The 19,212-nt window shown below is 35.9% G+C and overlaps 1 protein-coding gene across 1 annotated transcript; it reads right to left on the reverse strand.

Annotated features, from left to right (window-relative positions):
- Window positions 1-2,178: 2,178 nt before the first annotated feature.
- Window positions 2,179-2,951, reverse strand: LOC135076556 (alpha-crystallin A chain-like). The gene has a single exon (XM_063971003.1). The coding sequence runs from the start codon at window positions 2,903-2,905 to the stop codon at window positions 2,243-2,245; it is 663 nt and encodes a 220-aa protein (XP_063827073.1). The 5' UTR covers window positions 2,906-2,951; the 3' UTR covers window positions 2,179-2,242.
- Window positions 2,952-19,212: the final 16,261 nt, after the last annotated feature.

Here is a 19,212-nt window from a genome sequence, read left to right on the forward strand (position 1 = left end):
AACACCATTCAAAAATTATTATGTCGTCTAGTACCCATAGTACAAGCTTAGCTTAGTTTGGGACTAGAGGCGCAGTGTAAAAATGTCCAAGGATATTTATTATTATTATTTATTATTATTATCGCACTAAAAATGGGAAGAAGAAATATTTATTGGTACCAAATGACAATATAAAGTTATTTTCCATGTCCTATTTGAAAACTAAATCCTAGTGAATGCCTCACGAAGTTCTCAGCTCTAAGCTAGAGTCAAATAACTGTTTTAGGTGTAATCTAATTATGAATTCCCAACTGAGTTTCGTGCTAATTTTGACGCGTGGAATTACAATTTAAGTGGGTGACTTGTTATGACTACAAATTTGCCCATTCTTGGTTCAGACTAAATTGTTTTTGACATAAATGTAGGTTGTGGCATAATTAGTTGTATATTAGCGAAGGGAAATAGGCTGCATTCTTTGATGTCTTGGAAATATGTTTAAAGTAGAATAAAGGCTTGTTAGGCAAGTTACATTATGTACTCACGGCTTGATGTTTCGGCTGCGATGTAATGTAATGTAACTCAATAATAAACGTCGTGTTAAGACCCGTGTCTTACTATTTTAGTTCAAATGGAACGCGAAAGTTTAAAATCTTATTATAGGCTTGTATTGTTCTGGGAAACGTATAATATCACATAATTTAAGTTAAACTCTCGTATCTGATACTTGGTGTCAAACTTTACCAACATGATCCCCCATTTCAAGAAGATAATTTTTTTTTTAATGGATTTCATGTCAAGTAGCTATTTTTAACATAATATTTTTTTCTTCTTTTCTTATCGTGTTGTAACAATGAAGTCACAACGTACTATTAAGATTTTATAACCTCTTTCCTAATTAATTAGTATCTATAAAATTTACTACAAATCAGGTGATACGTTATTACAAAATAACATTAGTAACATATTTATGTTTCCGCTCTGTTAAGTATCAATTAAATGGTAGTACAAAGTGATGGTATACTATTTGTATTGCAACAAAACAGATTTTATCGACCATTATGATCTCTGTTGCTTTGAAATTCATGTATTGTAAAGTCTAAATTACTCTAAATTGATGATCCATTAACCGCAACTGATGATATGTTATAGGCGAAGCAAAACACTGATTGTTTGTATCATTTCACGTGAAAATCGCTGAAAGAATTTAGATAAATGTCGATAAACAAAGGTTGAACTTTGATGAAGAACATAGACTAACTTTTCTTTGCTTGTTTTACAAAAATCTTTGTCTGTGCTGAACTGAAATCTAATTGAGTGAAGGCACGTGTAGAAGTTAGAAAAAATGATATAAATAAATGTACCTACCTTATTTTCCTTGGAAACATGCTCACTTCCTAATTATTCAGATACTTTTTCATTGGCTTATTAAGACGGAAACGGCATGAAAATATATCTATGCTGACTTCTGAAAAAATCTGATATCAAATACCTAACTATAATTCACCATTCACTTACTTATCTCATTTCAATTAGCAACCAAACTTATAAAATAATACGTGTGTGGAACAATGGCATAATATTATAATGAACGGTGAAAGAAACAATAACATTTTCTCGAATGATGTAAAAACTTCCAATTTGAAGACGAAACAAATCAATTGACTTTATCGATACGCTTCAATGTACTTTTCTGATTTAAACCCTATAAAAACCTAATAAGACTAAAGAATAACTTTTTCATTGTTTAAAAACTTATTTAGTACTATTATAAATTAATGCCGATTGTTTTGTTTTCAGATCTACCACTTGGAGAAGAAAGAGGTGAGTAATAAACTTAAGTATTCACAGAATAATTGAATGAACCAAAACAACTCAGTCGAAGGACTCGCTTCCCCAATAAAAGTAAAAGCGAATGGTGGCTTTTCCTTAGAAACTATCCCAACATTTATCATTTTGAATTTAAAAGTTCTCAAACTCTACAGACTACTGAAAATCTAGGTCGAGCTCAAGTTCGAATAAATATTAATATTTCAGCCACTGAGTTGAAACTTGTTTTCACCTGCGTACTACTAACCGTTGCGTAAAAAAACAAAAGGCCGGCTCTATTGTTCTCCACATACGAGCACACGTCTAACGCACATCTCGCATTCATAGCAACGAGAAAAACTCAGCATTCCGACATGCGATCAAAACACTGGCTTTAAATAAAAAATATTTATTACAATACTGATTTACCATTAAATACTTAGAACTAAATATCACTTTAGAGCGGGATTTCGTTTCCGTGTGGTATGACGTTGTCCTTTTCTGTCACATCCTCTCGTTCGGAGGGCGTCGTGGGCTCCTTTCGGTCGTCTTCGGGTTCCGATGGCTGCACAGTTGTCAATGGGGCCTCTTCTTTCTGGTAAGGGGCACCAGTCTCAACGATGGGCACTTCCCGGTCTGAGTCCTTGGGTTTTTCAGCTGCAGTGCTAATAGGAGCACTGACTACCAAGTATCCGTCGCTGGTGAGTTCAGCAGTAACATCTGACCCGCTGGAGTTGACAGGAAGGGTGTAGGTGTGGAAGAACTGGCTCGCGTAGACATCTCTGTCGTCCTGCTTGGCCTCGTGAGATCCTTGCACGAAGATGAAGTCACCTTTGACCTTGACTTTCAGGTCGTCCTTTTTGTAGTCCTTGACGTTGACGATGACTTGGAATTTGTTGTCATCGGCGACGATTCTGGGGCCGATTTCGGAAAAGTGCGGGAATAGCCTCCAGAGGGGCGCGAAGAGGTTTCCGAAGAGCGGGAAGCTGAACCAGGGTGCATCGTCGACGTCTCCGTCTGTGATTGTGGTGACCGGTTGCGGGACACTGGGTTTGTCTGTGGGTATCGCGGCAACAGTTGCCAGGACGGCGGCGACCGCCAGGAGGCGCGTGGTGAACATGTCTGACGTGTGCTCGCGGCTGTACGGTTGCGTGAACTGAGGCCGGCGCGGCCGCCGAAGGCTATATAGAGGAGGTGGGGAGGTGCGTAAGCGCATCACTGGCCGCCGCACTGACGCCGGCCGGTTCTAGAATATTTGGTACAGAACTACCAGTCGGTAAAAATATTGAATGTAGGTACTGGTTCTAAAGGAAGGAATTTGATTAGATACCTACTACGAGTAGGTAATTTAGGCTAGTATTTCTACTAACCTAAATTAATTTTTATTTATTTCCGATAAGTTGCATTAGGGCCTATCACGCTTACTAGGAATTATATCAGTCAAATTTTAGACTAAGCAAAAAGAGTAGGCTGCTAAAAATACTGGCAAACATTATAGACTATACAAGATGTTATACGTGAAGTATTTTTAAATCGAAATTCTATCTATATAACCATTTTAAATGGTTATCAATATTCAGTTGGGTCTACGTGTCACACTCCTTATCTTTTGTATATTATGGAAATAATAGAGACACTGAAAGTTTACAGATTAAACTTGAATCTTTGAATATACTCGAATAATCGTAGGTACATACAAAAACAAACAAAAATGGAATCGTAGGCATAAACATGACTGTCGCATCTGCACTTTCATCTACAACAAACTAATCTTTGCTCAACATAATCCGACCTTGAGCCTTCTAGAGTTCTCCTCGATCGTCGCGAATTAACTCATTTTCTTCCTCACGATCTGATTATTTCTACGTGATACCCTGCCATGAATCAGCTGTTATACAAAACACAATAGCCATGTCTGTTTGTTTAAACAACATCTCGGAAACAGTTGTTCTTGAGGCAAGAATCACAGGCGTGTTTGGGGAAATCTCCTGCTATTCCATATTTTCGTGGGAATCGTCTCTGTTCAGATACAAATTGTATGGCTTTTAGGAATATTCATCTTCTTCGTTTATCTTGAGGTGTGTAGTAGTCTTATTATCCATATTATGTCACTAACTACCTATATTGTGCGGCATCCATTAAAACATAATCTCGCAAAACTTAAATTTTGTGTAAACACATAAGTGTGTGTTTTAAATTCTAATTCTAAATTCGAATGGATCTATTTTTTGACACCGAAAAACGTATACCTACTAATAAACGGGATGTCAAACAGCAGCAGGATAACAAACAATTGAGAGATTCTTCGTTATAACATACAATTTGTTAAGGTTTTTATGAAATAAACTGATTTCAATAAAATAAAATTATTCATTCTATTGACCAAGGAAATGTCAAAGACATTGACGTCAGAATGAATTCGTAAGTTTAAGAAATAATGAATTCCTATCTAAATTAATATTATGTATATTCTAAATTATGTTCATAACTAAACAAAGAGTTCTATGACTCATTATTGGATGAATAATCATAATTACACACGGTTTATCTTTATTACTCATAAATAAGAGTACAGATACTTTTATTTCCGTCAAGTTAATATCAAACTTATCCAATAAAATCTTGCTAGCTTACAATTTTGCCTCCGGGTCCTAGCAGTTAGATTATAAGCAAAATAATAAGGCAATTTCCAACTCTCTTGTCATTATTGGTTACTTTGTGATGCTGACCTTTGAAATACAAGACGTTTCCTGACTTAGTGCAAAATGTAAAAATGTGTTAAATAAAAAAATATATAAAGTCTTCAGTTAAATACTTAGTGGACATCGCAAATAACCTTGTCTTTCAAAGATACGATAAATAAGATGAGGTTGTAATTTTATAGCTTATAGAGCTCCACATCACATATTCCAAACTTTTCCCATTTATAAAAAACAATATACGTACCAACCTACCATCAAAAATCAAAACTAAATCTTGAAATGATTATGAAGATATGGATTTACTTTCGGGCTTTTCTTTAAAGTGTACCTAACACACAAAGTAGTCAATATTTCAAAGTTTCTAGAATGTACTTTTTATTTCCTTCCTTAGTCATTACATTGATAAGGTGTAGGTATGACTGTTGAATTTGTGTGACTAATTGGCCTACAATAACTGTAAAAACAAACGTGTACTTACTTATGCAATAAAACGACAACTCAGGTAATAAAGGATCATTAAAGTATACTTTCCTTACAAATACATTTCATTAATCTTATGTACATCAAAATGACTCAATATTTTTTCACTTGATATCACCTATGTGACGAAAGTGGAATTTTTAGTGTCCTTATTACACTTCGAAGGCGAAGAAGATCGGCAAGACTTGGAGCGAGATCAAACACATAGCTCAAGACCGAACGCGATGGAGGACTTCACTTCGAAACCATTTCACTCAGGCTTTGTTTACCTACGAATTAATTCACCCTGGTTTTCGCATCTGTTCACCTTTAGTTAAGTTTAGGCGGTCACCTGGGTGATGGTTCCGGGTGAAATGAGGACACTAAAAATTCCACTTTCTTTACCCAGGTGAACAAAGTGGAATAATCCTTTTTCGTGGGTAGAGTTACTTATCCGACTAATTATCATGCTTTGAAATGATTTTTGTAAAGTAAGCCTGCAGAATCGTTTTTCAACACTGCACCACACTAATAAATATGGAATGTTGAAGTTTTCAAATACCTTACTTTAAACATAAAAAAAAACATAAAAAGATGCCTATTCACTCGTCTGTGAGCTCCCATAGATTCTCACAATACGAAGTCGCATCGGGAAACGACGCCGCGTCTTAGCACGATGTCCAATCGCGTTTATGTGTACAAGCCCTTACATTTTTGGCACGATTACGTACAAAAGGCGAAACATACCTACTTATTTTATAGGTACAGCGAGAAATAGCCCGCCCTCAGGCCATCGGAGGAGCTATGTTAATATTGCATTGATGTTTTATTGATATACTTATCAATAAATGTATTTATGATGATAAATATTATATTTATTGAATATTATAGTTAAACAAAGGGTTTTGATATTCTTCACCGATTCACCCTAATAAGTAGTTTTGTTATTTCAAACCAATTTTCCTTTGTCTAGTAGGGTGTCTGGAAGATTTTCCATTGTATTATGTATCCAATAAAAATTGTATTGCCGGCTCATTGCCGGTCATGTCGTCTCGTTCTATCGCAAAGAATCGCCATTTGATGAGAGCAAGAGCAAAAAGGTTACGGATAGTAACACTGTGGCCGATAGTAGGTACTTTAACTTTGACAAACGTTAAAAATCCATACAAAAAACACCGGTATCGTTAACGTTACGGTCAAAGTTAGATGGTGCAACTCAGCCTAAGTATCTAAAAGTCTATCTTTTTTCATAATTTCTAAATTCAAAATTAAAGTAGCTGACAACTCAGACTCCTATGAAAAATAATATCATGCGATTGCGCATCACGTAGTGCTAAGATGACACACAGGACACGTAAACCTCGCACTAAACCAAACGCATTGCAATGCAAGTATGAATCACGTAGTTTGATATTATGATACGCCTAGTTAGGCATTTAACTATACTGAAGTTCACAGGAAATTCCAGTACTTACCTACGTCCAATAATATAAAGCTGGAAGGAGAAGAAAACACGTAGAAGCAGATACAGAACCTTTTTAATTTATTTTCCATGAAAAGTCTTCAAACTTCTGACATTCAGTTAGGTTCATTCTAGTTTTCTAGATTACTGAATCTCGTGTGCTTAATAAAAATCTTTCTTAAATCGCAAGTTCGGCTTTCGTTAAGCAGGGATTGTTCATCGTGGTATCATTGTTAAATGCTTATGTTTTTGCTTTATTTAAGTTTGTCTCTCAAGATGTGAAATGCAGTCTAAAATAAGCAAACTTGCATAAGACAAGCCAATGTGAAAGATTAAGAATAGATTGCTTGATTTTAGGAACGCATACGAGGATAAGAAGGGCTTTGTTTGTAGTTGGTTTCGTCTTCTTATAGAATACCACAGTAAGCGAAAGTATCTAAGATTTTGTTCTCTTCAAGTAAAAATAAATTGTGCTTGCTTGCCCGGCATGAAGAGGGGTCGGCAGTCCTAATTTTTACGAATCTTTTCCTCATTGTTAAGACGATGTTGAGTCAGATTCTACCCAGTAAGAATTCAAATCAAGCATGCTACAAAAAAACTTACAATAGGAGTGCATAAATAAAGCCGAAATGTGTCGATGTTTGTTTTTTGCAACTAATTTTGCTAAAAAAATGCTTATGGTATGGTAGAGTTATCAGTTCGTTTGATATTCCTTTTACTCATTACCTTTTCCTCACTATTTACTCGTAGATGCCTAACTGTACATTCTGAGGGATTATAAATATTAATAAATTATGGGCAGATTTCGAACATTTCGAAACTGAATTTAATAAACCCCTCATGGGACTAAAACCACAACCTCAGCTGGTACGCGAACCACCAAACCATATTAGCTGTTAGGCAAAATTTACGGCACGAAAATTATCATGTGAATCCACAAGCGAAAGTTACTCTTGTATTAGCAATGGAAAACGAATAAGTTGATAATTTTCCAAAGTTGCGCTACCTGTCCATGATTTACATATCCTGGTGGCCAGCAGTTTGGATAATCCCGTGCGACTGGAATGCTACTTTATGCAAATTCCAGTTGGAAACTGGAGTACGCTGGTTTATTGGGCAAGTGGCCAGCTGATATTGTAGACTCGAGTACTGGGTGCCTTGGTTTCGATTAGTTGCAAATAGATGGCGTTGTACAAATTTAAATCGCGCGGACGCGTCGTTTCTTCGGAATGACCATTTTATTTTTGTTGTTGATCTATTCTTTGATAATGAATTTGGCTAACACAAGCAATTCTACTTTTTATAGCAATAACAACTTATGACGTCATATTTACCAATTCAATCTGAGAACTAATTTATTTCGTTGCACCTTTGCCTGAGGATAGCAGATTTTTTCATCACAATTTAAAGGGCTCGTTTAGAACGAGGATATTCTAAATAAGGTTCACAACACAATCATAACACAGGTAGAGTAGAATATTTTCTGAGGCTGCTTACAAAAATAAAATGTGCTAATATAACACACGTTTTGATACTATTTTGATACTGTAAATTGAATTAAGAAATCAGCTAGAATACGATGTAAACATTAGCATGACTCATATACATTACGTACATTAAACGTAGTTCAAAACTCATTGAAATTCTACCAATAAAGCTTGTAAAGTTTGAGTCTAGTGCTGAAATTAGTTCTACGACTATTATAATGACAAAATGAAACTAAAATTGAGAATGTAAACTAACTACTAGTTTTAGAGGGGATTATTACTTTACATTGTCTAAGTCACAAAGTAAAAACAAACTAAGATCGTCAAGTCTGTAAGCAAGCTTTAATACAAGTCCTTAGGGTGAGTCTGCTCTTGAAGCGAGCACCAATTGGTAACCTTGAAATGACAAATCACTCTTCAAGAAGCTCTTGGCCTGCATCTTAAGTTAATCATATTTTTTATGTAGTATGGGCATGTTCTTGGTAATAATTTCACTCAGGGAGTGTGAAATCCTGCAGCTTTAGCGAGGTGGCATGGTAACATAAACACTATGCTAGAGGCAACAGCTCATTTATTGAAATTGAGCGAAAGCTCTAACCTGGTAAGCACACATTTACAGATGCTATACCTATGTAAGGCCCAAATGTTAGCGCGAGCTAACGAAGCACAGCGCCATCTATTATCCATATTAGTACTTATTTTATTGCTTTTGCACTCTACTTAAAATGCGAACTATGACGGAGCGAGGTTGCCCTGAAGATTTACGTTGACAGAGCAGTGAACTGCATGTGGGTCACGGTGCGGTCAATTGTTTTGCTATTGTGTCTAGTTTTCGCACAGTGAAAGGAAAAAGTAAATAAATCCTTGGCTTATTTTACGTCATAATAAATAAATGACTCTTCATTTTTTATCCACAACGAGGAATCATCTCACCTGATATGTTTTTATTTAATTAAGTTTTTGCTGCAAAGTAGTATCGGTTTCCACTACATAGATGTGTGCTGTCGTCTCTACAGTAAGCTACAAATCAGCAGTTCTTTATCGCTGGCCAGTTAAGATAAAGTCGCATAATCGCATCTACTGTTTAGCACGTACTCAACATAATTGATTGTTGAATGTTGTGTAGGCACGATTTAAGTGCCTTTTAATACGGCGCCAAAAGCCCCCAACACCAAATTATAAGACCCATATTAAAAATGTGCATGTAAATGTGCTTTCTGTCTTTCCAGAACATTATAATCCGGGCCTTTTCAAGGCAAAAGTGAATAGGCACTTATAGGGCAGATACGTACCATGGTATGCGAACGAATAGTAGCTCTAAATGCGATGTGTGCATGACACACACTCTTCGCGACGTATGATTTTTATTTTTATTACTTTGTGTGTGTGAATTTCCAATGCGACACTGGGTTTTGAACTCAGCGCATTAGTTGGCATCTCAGATCTCTATGGTACCAATCTATCTTGACTCGCTGCGTCCGTAGACACTCCCGCTCACGCACCATCCGACAATACTAATGCATATTTGCTTATCAAACTTGGGGATTGGCTCAGAGTTTCTGATTAACATTTCAGTATTACAATTATAAACTTTGACCTCTGGGGCACAAAACAACCCAAACAGGCCCAAGTTAAAATTAATACCCACTTGGCTGTTTGTCGTGTACTAATACAGCTGTCTTATTGACGGAAACAAGTGAAGAACTTAAACTTGGAATGATTAAAGGGGTAAAGAAACAAAAATAAGAGATTTCTCAAGTAGAAATTGAGACGACTCTTAGATATTATGATTTGATTCAGTACTTTACAATATAACCAATATCATATGAACGTCGGCCGATTTGACGGCCGATGGAGCAGCAACGTTCTTGATTGGAGGCCGCGTACTGCAAAACGCAGCATAGGACGTTCACCCACAAGGTGGACCGACGACATCATAAAGGTAGCAAGAAGGCGCTGCACGCAGGCCACTACCAACCGATCAAGATGTAAATCATTGGGGGAGGCGTATGTTCAGCAGTGGACGTCCTATGGCTGAAATGATGATGATGATGATATGAATGCCGATCTAAGAAGATAGCTTCGAAGATAGAATAGGTACCTACTACGGTACCGTAAATATAGATAAAATAACCCTAGTCTTATGTAAAAAAAACTCATGTTATTCACAATAAGGATAAAAGTATACAATAACAAGTTTTTTGTTACTTCCTAAATGGTAAATCAATTACAAATTTCGTGGTACACATTACGTCTAATGTGTGACCAATTTTAGGTACCTACTTAAAACTTCTTACTGAATGACTAAAATGGAAATCTCAATATGAGTTTCCTATCTTAGGTAGTACAAAGTCTATCTTTGTAACGCCATTATAAATATGTCTCTTATGTAGAGACTAATTTGCACTTCGATTTTAAATGAAAATGCACATAAAAACGTAACATTTAAAATGGTGAGCAAATAATATCGGGGATTTTCCAGCTATCAGTGTCGGTAAGGAAATAAGAACTTTACCAACATCTGATAGGGTTCTAAAGATAATTTTAATGAACTTTAATAGTCGGTATGACGTAACCTATACCTAATAACTTACCTACGAGACACAACAATCACTGGATACAATAACATGGATGCAGATAATTAATTGATTTATGAGTCAATAAAGAGTAATATTCCATTTCAATTTTGTTTTCTACTTTTTGTCTGTAAAAAGGTTTATATCTTGTTCCTCACCTGCTGATATAATTTGTTACGAACCTACTTACCTGACAGATAGATCCCGAATATAATAATATGTAGATCTAACTCAGTCTTTCCCAAAGTGGGCGATAACGCCCCCTTGTGGGCGCTGCAGGCTTAAAGGGAGGCGGTAAGAGACCCAGAAAAAAAATCGGGACGTTGTGTAGAGGCTTGGGAGGCGTCATCTACTAGGAAGACTCTTAGACATCGACTGAGCTCGACTGTTGACTACAAAAATGGGGGGCGCTAAAAAATAATTTATTCTCAAAGTGGGCAGTAGACTAAATAAGTTTGGGAACCACTGAATTCTAACTGAAAAAGGCGCCGATTTTCAGCTGGCTTATCTTATACATATAGGGCCACACCACACCTCACCTCGCCCCATTGCGATCTTTTGTGCAGGCTTAGATGGTACTATTTGTATGAATCTCTACCATGTATCAGTGAAATAATATTGTAACCCCAAAAGTAGTTTAGGCCGCACTGACGAATTCTCCACTCGTGCTATTGTCAATGTACAATGTACATTGATTTAATAAGTTTGCTTACTCAATTGTTTAGATTCTAATTACGTACGCATTTTGATATGGCATTCAAGATATGCTAGAGGTCAACCACCCCATACTATGATTCAAAGTAATTGATTACTTAGCAAATTAAATTAGTCTAACTATTTGTCAATGCAGTCACATCTAATCAAATTCAAATAAAAAAATCATTTTGTTGTCTGGTGTATTTAAGTAAGTATATTTCATACGAATACAATATTCATGAAACTTAATACAATACGCTCATCTATATTTAAATCAACCTTTGCTCTATCTTGTTCATACTGAATAAACGTTTGAACTTTGTTCTTTACGATCGGTGATCATGATAGAATTTGGTTTTATTTATATTTGTGTGGTATCAGAGACTTGCACACTTGCCCTTCATAAATCAATTAAAAAGCTTGAAGAAAGAAGAGAGGTGGTCTAATAGAGATTCTGCAGAAAAATAGGTAGAGTCGATAACCTCACAATTTTCCGAGGCCGATCCATCGATTAAAAGATGTTCACTTTTTGCCTCAATCAAAAATGTATTATCGAAGGAAAAAGAATCATTACATTACTCCGGAACTGGAGATGACCTTAATTATAATTCGGTACAGTCATCTCCACGCTTAATTCAGTAAATTAATTTAAAAAGGCCCACCGAAAGCGGAATACTTTATCATTGCAAATTAGATGCAGGCTCAAGGCTTTTAAAAGACTTTAGCGGTATTTGTGACAAAACACGTTAATTACTACCTAAATAATTATCATATTTAAAACAGGGTAGATAATGGTAGGTGTATTTTGTATAAGACCTTGACATATTTCAGACTTAACTCTTTAGGTTAAGTGATTTTGTGTGTTTAATTAATATGTTAACTACCTATTTAAAGAGTTTAAAGAACACATTAAAACTTGCGAGTTATGTTATGTTTTTTATATTATGTTTTCTCATGCAAAGGATATGCATTAACTACTAATTCTGCAAAGTGAACTGTGAAATGTGAATTATAGTTACTGGAAGTTCTTGGTAAATGGCACTTAACAGCCACCAAGTACTACTTAAGTGCTAGATCTTCCGCCAGTTCCCTCGGGTGCTATTCACGAGACGACTGATCATACTTTACGTGTATTCCGTCAAACCTTATGTCCCCTGAACCACATCCATACTAATATTATAAAGCTGAAGTGTTTGTTTGTTTAGGTACTTGAACGCGCTAATCTCCGGAACTACTGGTCCGATTTGAAAAATTATTTCAGTGTTAAATAGCTCATTTATTGAGGAAGACTATAGGCTATACAATATCACGCTACGATCAATAGGAGCAGAGCAACAATGAAAAATGTTGCGAAAACAGGTTCGCGGGCACAGCTAGTAATTTTATAATATACAGTATACATACACCCTGTATTATTATCACTTACTCGATTAAATTTAAGGACCATTTACCACTGAAATCCATTTTTGTGGGATCCAGTAATGCAGGATCCCGCAAATTGGACTCGTGTGTTTGAAAATCGAATCCCAAATTCGAAAATCGATTTTTCTTGATCCTACAAAAACAGTGTCCTTACCTTACTCGAACTGTGTGCTTACCATGAGTTTACGTTAGGTGTGCTCGCTAGCGACTGCGTAAAAAAATGACAATAAATGTATGACATATTGTGCAGCGCTAGCGGCTACTTTCAGGAAATTAAATCTTCATAGATTTTTTGGCGTACTCGCTAGCGAGCACACCTAACGTAAACTCATGGTAAGCACACAGTTCCAGCAAAAATGGAAAGGTCTCTTGAGAAAGAGCCCTTTAGACTAGGCGCAGATCACCGATTTTTAGTTGGACGATAGTTGTGCCCGATTCTAAATTATATGAAGAATCGGCCAAATCGAATCGGTGTAATGTGCGCACTTCCATACATGCCCATACTAATCAACTGCCCGACTAAACTATCGGCCGACGAAAAATCGATGGTCTGCGCCTAGGTTTAATCGACTCTACCACTACAGGATTTAGTATTTGATCTCGAATTCAAAATTGCTTGCTGTTTTTACAAATTGAATATTTTACCGCGTTAAAGTACAGCAATCTACTTAACGCACCGAGTACATCTTCCGAGCGCTCAGTCAAATCATCGTCACGAGACGTAAACGCGAATGTCATCTATTTGTCGGAACAATTTAGTAAACGACTAGTCGTAACGACAATCTCGGTCGTTATTGCTCGGGGGGCCTTAGCAATCTGATGCACACGAGTGAATTATGCTGTGATTGTCGGAGTTTGTTATTTTTGTTGTATGGATTTTTTTTTTTGCAACCAAAACACACAATTAAATTATGGTTTTTCCTAATGAATTTTTTTTAGTAATAGGCCCATTTCAGTGCACTTATTCACGTCCCAAATATGCTTGCCCTACTTCGGGACAAAATATGGGATGGTGCTGAGAAGATGTGGTAGAAGAAACTCATGCCCGTTTTCACCATCAATCCCAAAATTTTAAGTGACCCATAGTTACCATAGGGTAACACGAATTTTTTTTCACTTAAAAATTAGGGATTGATGGTGAAAACGGGCTCTAGTCACCTTTTTCAGCTTCTATTAATTACATTACTAACTATGCATTATTATTACCTTCTATGCTTGTTTGGCTTATTCAAATTCTTTTATTTATTGGCTTTTCCAAATTGATGAATATTTTTTCGTGATTTCATATTATTGGTTAGGCTGAAAAGTAGCACCCAGTAAATACTTTTACTTAACCAAATTTTATTGTGCAAATAAATATTTGAATTTGTGACAAAATCTATAATTAATACCTACAAAGCATCTAAATAATAAAAGTAATATGAGTTGAACGACAGGAAAAACACTTTCTTCTATAAAAGTAATAGTTGCGAGCTTGTTAACTTGTAGTCGCCTAGCCCTTTAGGCTTTCATTGGAAGGCTACACTACACCTTTCCTTGGTGTCAAAGCTCAAAGGTTTTATTCCAGTAGTTAAAGTTCTTGAAAAATCCGCCGTTGTATTGATTGAAAAAGCAATATTTACGCAAAGATCCAATATCTAATAAAACAGTCCTACTGTTGTAATGAAACCTTTTTTTAGGATGAAAGTAGTTTTTAATTGAAATAGTGTTAAAAACTCTTTAAAAATTGTAGATCCATTGACTCAAGCTTCAATAGACAAGCACGAGGCATCTCAACCCTAAATGTTACAACTGATAATAAAAAAATTCCAAATTCCAAACCCGAGCGAAGGGAGTTCAAAGATCGACCACAGAAAGTATTTTGTTATTAATATTGTTACTTCTTACGTAAAAAACGCATTACTTATCTGTACCTGTTTTTTATGGGACAGGAGGCAAACAAGCAGACGGATCACCTGATGGTAAATGATTACCGTCGCCCAAAGACACCCGTAGTCCCAGGGGCGTTACAGGTGCGTTGCCGGCCTTTAACACTAGAAAGGCCGCCGTCCCATTTTTGTCCCACTCGCGAGTTTGATCGTCTCTAACTTTTTTATTTTTCAACGAAAGTCCATGAAACTTTTTGACTTTTACTGATTTATATAATTTTATCATTTTTTAATGTTTTTGATAATATAACATTTTTAAAAATCGGTTTTACTTAGAAGCGCCCCTGGGTCATTTTTGTCCCACCCTGGTATTTGCCACAATAATTCGATGAAGAGTCCTTGTTTCGAGGAGATACGAAAGTAGAGAGGTGAGGAGAGTTTAGGTGAGTCGTGACAATGCAGAAATGTAAATATATTGTACTAGTTTTTGCCTATGACTTCACCCGTGAGAAATTAAGTTTATCATAGAAAGACCTAATTTCTTGACACTTATCGTTGGTTTTTGACCAAATAACTGAATATTATTTTAAATTATACCGTATATTATGTAATTCTGAAGTATTAACAATAAAACTGCAAAGTTTTATTAAGATCGGCTTAGTATTTTTTGCGTAAAAGAGTGAAAAAACATCCATCGATCTAACCATGAATCCATACTCACTTAATTTAAGTTCCAGGCATATATCCACCCATTCATCCTTCCTATCCATTCATCAGTCCATCCATCCTTCAATTCATCAATATTTATTAACTTTTACATTTATAATATTAGTAGGAAGGTGGCTTCTAGACATAAGCCAGTTCATACATTGTATGATTTGATACATTTTTAAAATGTGAGACTTATAAAATTTTGAAAATTAAACGTACATACTTTTCATTGTAATTGGTAAAAAACTTCACTGTTTGTGTACAGATAACAGAAAAATAACCATACCTATAAAATTCCTAAACACATAGTACACCAGAGAGACAAAAAACCATACAAAAAAACTTTGTGCAAAATGTGCACTATTATTTGTAAGATATTTATTTTTCCTTTAAAAATAATAATGACTAGTTAAAGTAGTAATTTCATTATTTTAATACAGTATAACACCACGTAATATGTGACTATTTTTAAATGAAACCAAAAATATCTGACTTTTAATAATTCAAAATTAAAATTGAATACATTTATATTTTTAAAGAAATAAGTACATATTGATTTAACTACATAGATAAACCTTTTTTTAAGGTTACTACAAATAGTTTTAACCATAATATTCATGCCTGAAACTAAAAAATGTTACAAAATATATGCTGGGACAAAATTGACCCAGCGGCGCTTTTAGGGGGGTCGTAATCTTCCGCACTTCTAGTGTTAAGGTGTTATACGCTCTCTTCTTGAAAGTTTGTAGGTCGTATCGTGTTTAAAGTAGGTACAGAAGCAAAACAAATAGGGGGCACAATACCTCCTTATATCGTTACTATAGAATACACGTTACTCAGCTTGTCAGAATTTGTGTTACAAATTAAGCTAGGCACCTTTCGCGTTACCCTACATCCTGGGAACAGTGTAATTTTATACAGCAGGTTCTAAAACCGATAAGTACTTTGGAATGATATGTTTTAAATGCACAATCAGGAAGCTCTTGGCCTGCAACTTAACTTACCTGATGGAAAATGATGATCAGGCCGAAGGTGGTAGCGAGCTTCACTCGGAATCGTCTACCACAGAGGAACTGGCTATCTTACTTTTAACTACCGGAACACAACAATGCCCATAAAACTGAATATTTATAATTATTCAATAGTGATAATTCAGTGAGTATAATCTAAATATAATATAACTCAAAGGTGACTGATTGACTGACTGACTGACTGACATAGTGATCTATCAACGCACAGCCCAAACCACTGGACGGATCGGGCTGAAATTTGTCATGCAGGTAGATGTTATGACGTAGGCATCCGCTAAGAAAGATTTTACGAAACTCCACACCTAAGGGGGTAAAACGGGATCCACGCGTACGAAGTCGCGGGCGGCCGCTATTTACTATAAATGGAATGTTATTAATAAATTTAAATTGACAGTATTATAATATAAATTGTCTAAAATGAGAGAATGAGCCTTCCGTTTATTTCCTCAAAGTTAGTTTAGACTATTCTAGAATAACAGTATGGCTAAAGTAAACCGTTTAGACTGGTCTTTGTATTAAACATTTCCTAGAACCTTTGTTCGGTCCTATTGTTCCTGTGTTATTCATTCCAAAGCTAGTTATTGCAGGTTGACTAACCAAAGGGTATTTACATTGCTAGTTTTGTTTGTAGTTTAAAGCTACAGTATTTAGTATCGGTGGAAACTAGTACTTATTATACTAATATTAATACCAAAAATAAAGCCATGTGTACATTTTAACAGTTCTGTATAGATTTCCATCGTATATCCATAGGACGTCCACCCACAAGGTGGACCGACGACCTCATAAAGGTAGCGGGAAGGCGCTGGATGCAGGCTGCCAGCTAGCGGCCATTGTGGAAATAATTGGGGGAGGCCTATGTTCAGCAGTGGACGTCCTATGGCTGAAATGATGATGATGATGATGATAGATATCTATATTAAAAAGAACGTGAGATGCTTCAAAATTCTCATTCTAATTCATGTGTAGGTATTGCATGCGGGCTTTTAGAAAGCACTTTTACACGTCCAAGTATTAACCCTACCACTACTTCGGGACAATAAATGGGCCAGTGCTAAGAAGAAGCAGCGCAAGAAACTCAGTCACTATTGTCAGCCTCTTTTTCAAGACTTTACAGTCTTTAAATTAAACAAAGTTATGAATATTGTCTAATCTTTCTTATATTACAGATTTTCATATTACAGAACGTGTGTGGGATGCTTCAAATTCGAATTAATTAATTTAGCAAGTAGGCTTATAAAGCTCTTTTACACGTCCAAGTATTAACCCTACCACTGCTTCGGGACAATAAATGGGCCAGTGCTGAGAAGAAGTACTTAGCGCAAGAAACTTAGTCACTATATTCAGCCTCTTTTTCAAGGGTTTATACAGTCTTTAAAATATACAAAGTTATGAATATTGTCTAATCTTTCTTATATTACAGATTTTAATATTACAGAAAGTGGGATACTTAAAATTCAAATTAACTTATTTTGCAAGTAGGCTTAAAAAGCTCTTTTACACGTCTCAGTATTACTTAAACCTACCACTGCTTTGGAACAATAAATGGGCCAGTGCTAAGAAGAGGCAGCGCAAGAAACTCAGTCACTATTGTCAGCCTCTTTTTCAAACGAATGCGATAGGATCTAAAATATTAACAATCTAGCTAAGAGCACTTTGCGAGTATAAATTAGAACCCTACCTAATTGTATATAATGTAACTTTATAAATTAACTGCCTTTGTCTTATGTTGAGTAATTTTATTGCTAGGCCAATTGAAATAACGATAGCGTATAACGTTAAAAGTTAAGTATTTAACGTACACATGACAGTACATAGACTACCCGTTTTTATTGCAAACTCGCCTTTATCTCAACTACATAAGACCCCGTGTTTACTTTGATGTGCCGTCTGTACATTAAAGAAAGGTCTGTTTATCTTCAAAGTAACGATAAAACAGGGAGTCGAATGGGAATTTGAAATTCCTTGTAAAGTATTTTAAACCGTTTTCACACTAGCAAATGCTCAGGCCATAGCCGGGTGGTTTAGGAACCGGTGAGTGCGGGTTTGATTCTCTTGGGGGGCAAAATAAATGTTAGAAAGATGTAGTCACCTACATCTTTCTAACATTTATTACCGTGAATCGTGCATGTCTTATACATATAAATAAATATACGTGTATAAGCGCTCTGAAGAAGGCCTAAGTATACTGAATAAACAATTTGATTTGGAGGCAACAACAACGCAATGGTGTCGACATTAAACTGCTGATCTGAGGGTTTGACGTTTGATCCACGTCGACCGCTGGATTATTGTGGAGGCATTACAATTATTGCTGCTTATTTCAGCTTTAGGTGGAGGGATCAACTGGAATTTGATAGTTACTTTATTTCTATACTCTCTTTTGTAAGTAAAAAGTTTGGTAAGTTCAAAATGTAGTTACTAGGACAAGCTCTATGGACTTAGGCCGGGTTGCACCATCTAACTTTGAGCGGAGTTCTTTTTATGGAATTTGACATATTTTTGACGTTTGTTAAAGTCAAAGTAAGAAGGTGTACGATGACCTGATAAAGGTAGCAGGAAGGCGATGTGGAAGTCATTGCGGGAGGCCTATGTTCAGCAGTGGACGTCCTATGGCTGAAATGATGACGATGATGAAGATCGTGCAACCCAGCCTTAATGTATTAGGATTGAGATATTACTATAGCGTCTAAGCCAGTAACAGGATCCAATCTCAGCAGTGTACTCTCACGCTTACTCCAGCTCCAGCATTAAATTCAGATTCCCATTACCGCGGCGTAACTCCCCTTATTTCGGATTTATAATGTCGTATATTATGCAAATTTAATTAAATAAAGATACACAGCCGCCTGATACCGGTATCTCTGGAATTAACGGAATAATTGCCTCTTTATCTGGGGTAATTATTTTGATATAATAATTTGTTAACGCAAATGCTTGGCGTTTATTTCAACATGTTAAGACTACAGTTTAACTCGTGCTGTTTTTTTAAAGCCTTGCCTCAGACTACATA

The sequence above is a fragment of the Ostrinia nubilalis genome, chromosome 1 (genome assembly GCF_963855985.1).
Source record: "Ostrinia nubilalis chromosome 1, ilOstNubi1.1, whole genome shotgun sequence".
In the NCBI taxonomy this organism is placed as follows: domain Eukaryota; kingdom Metazoa; phylum Arthropoda; class Insecta; order Lepidoptera; family Crambidae; genus Ostrinia; species Ostrinia nubilalis.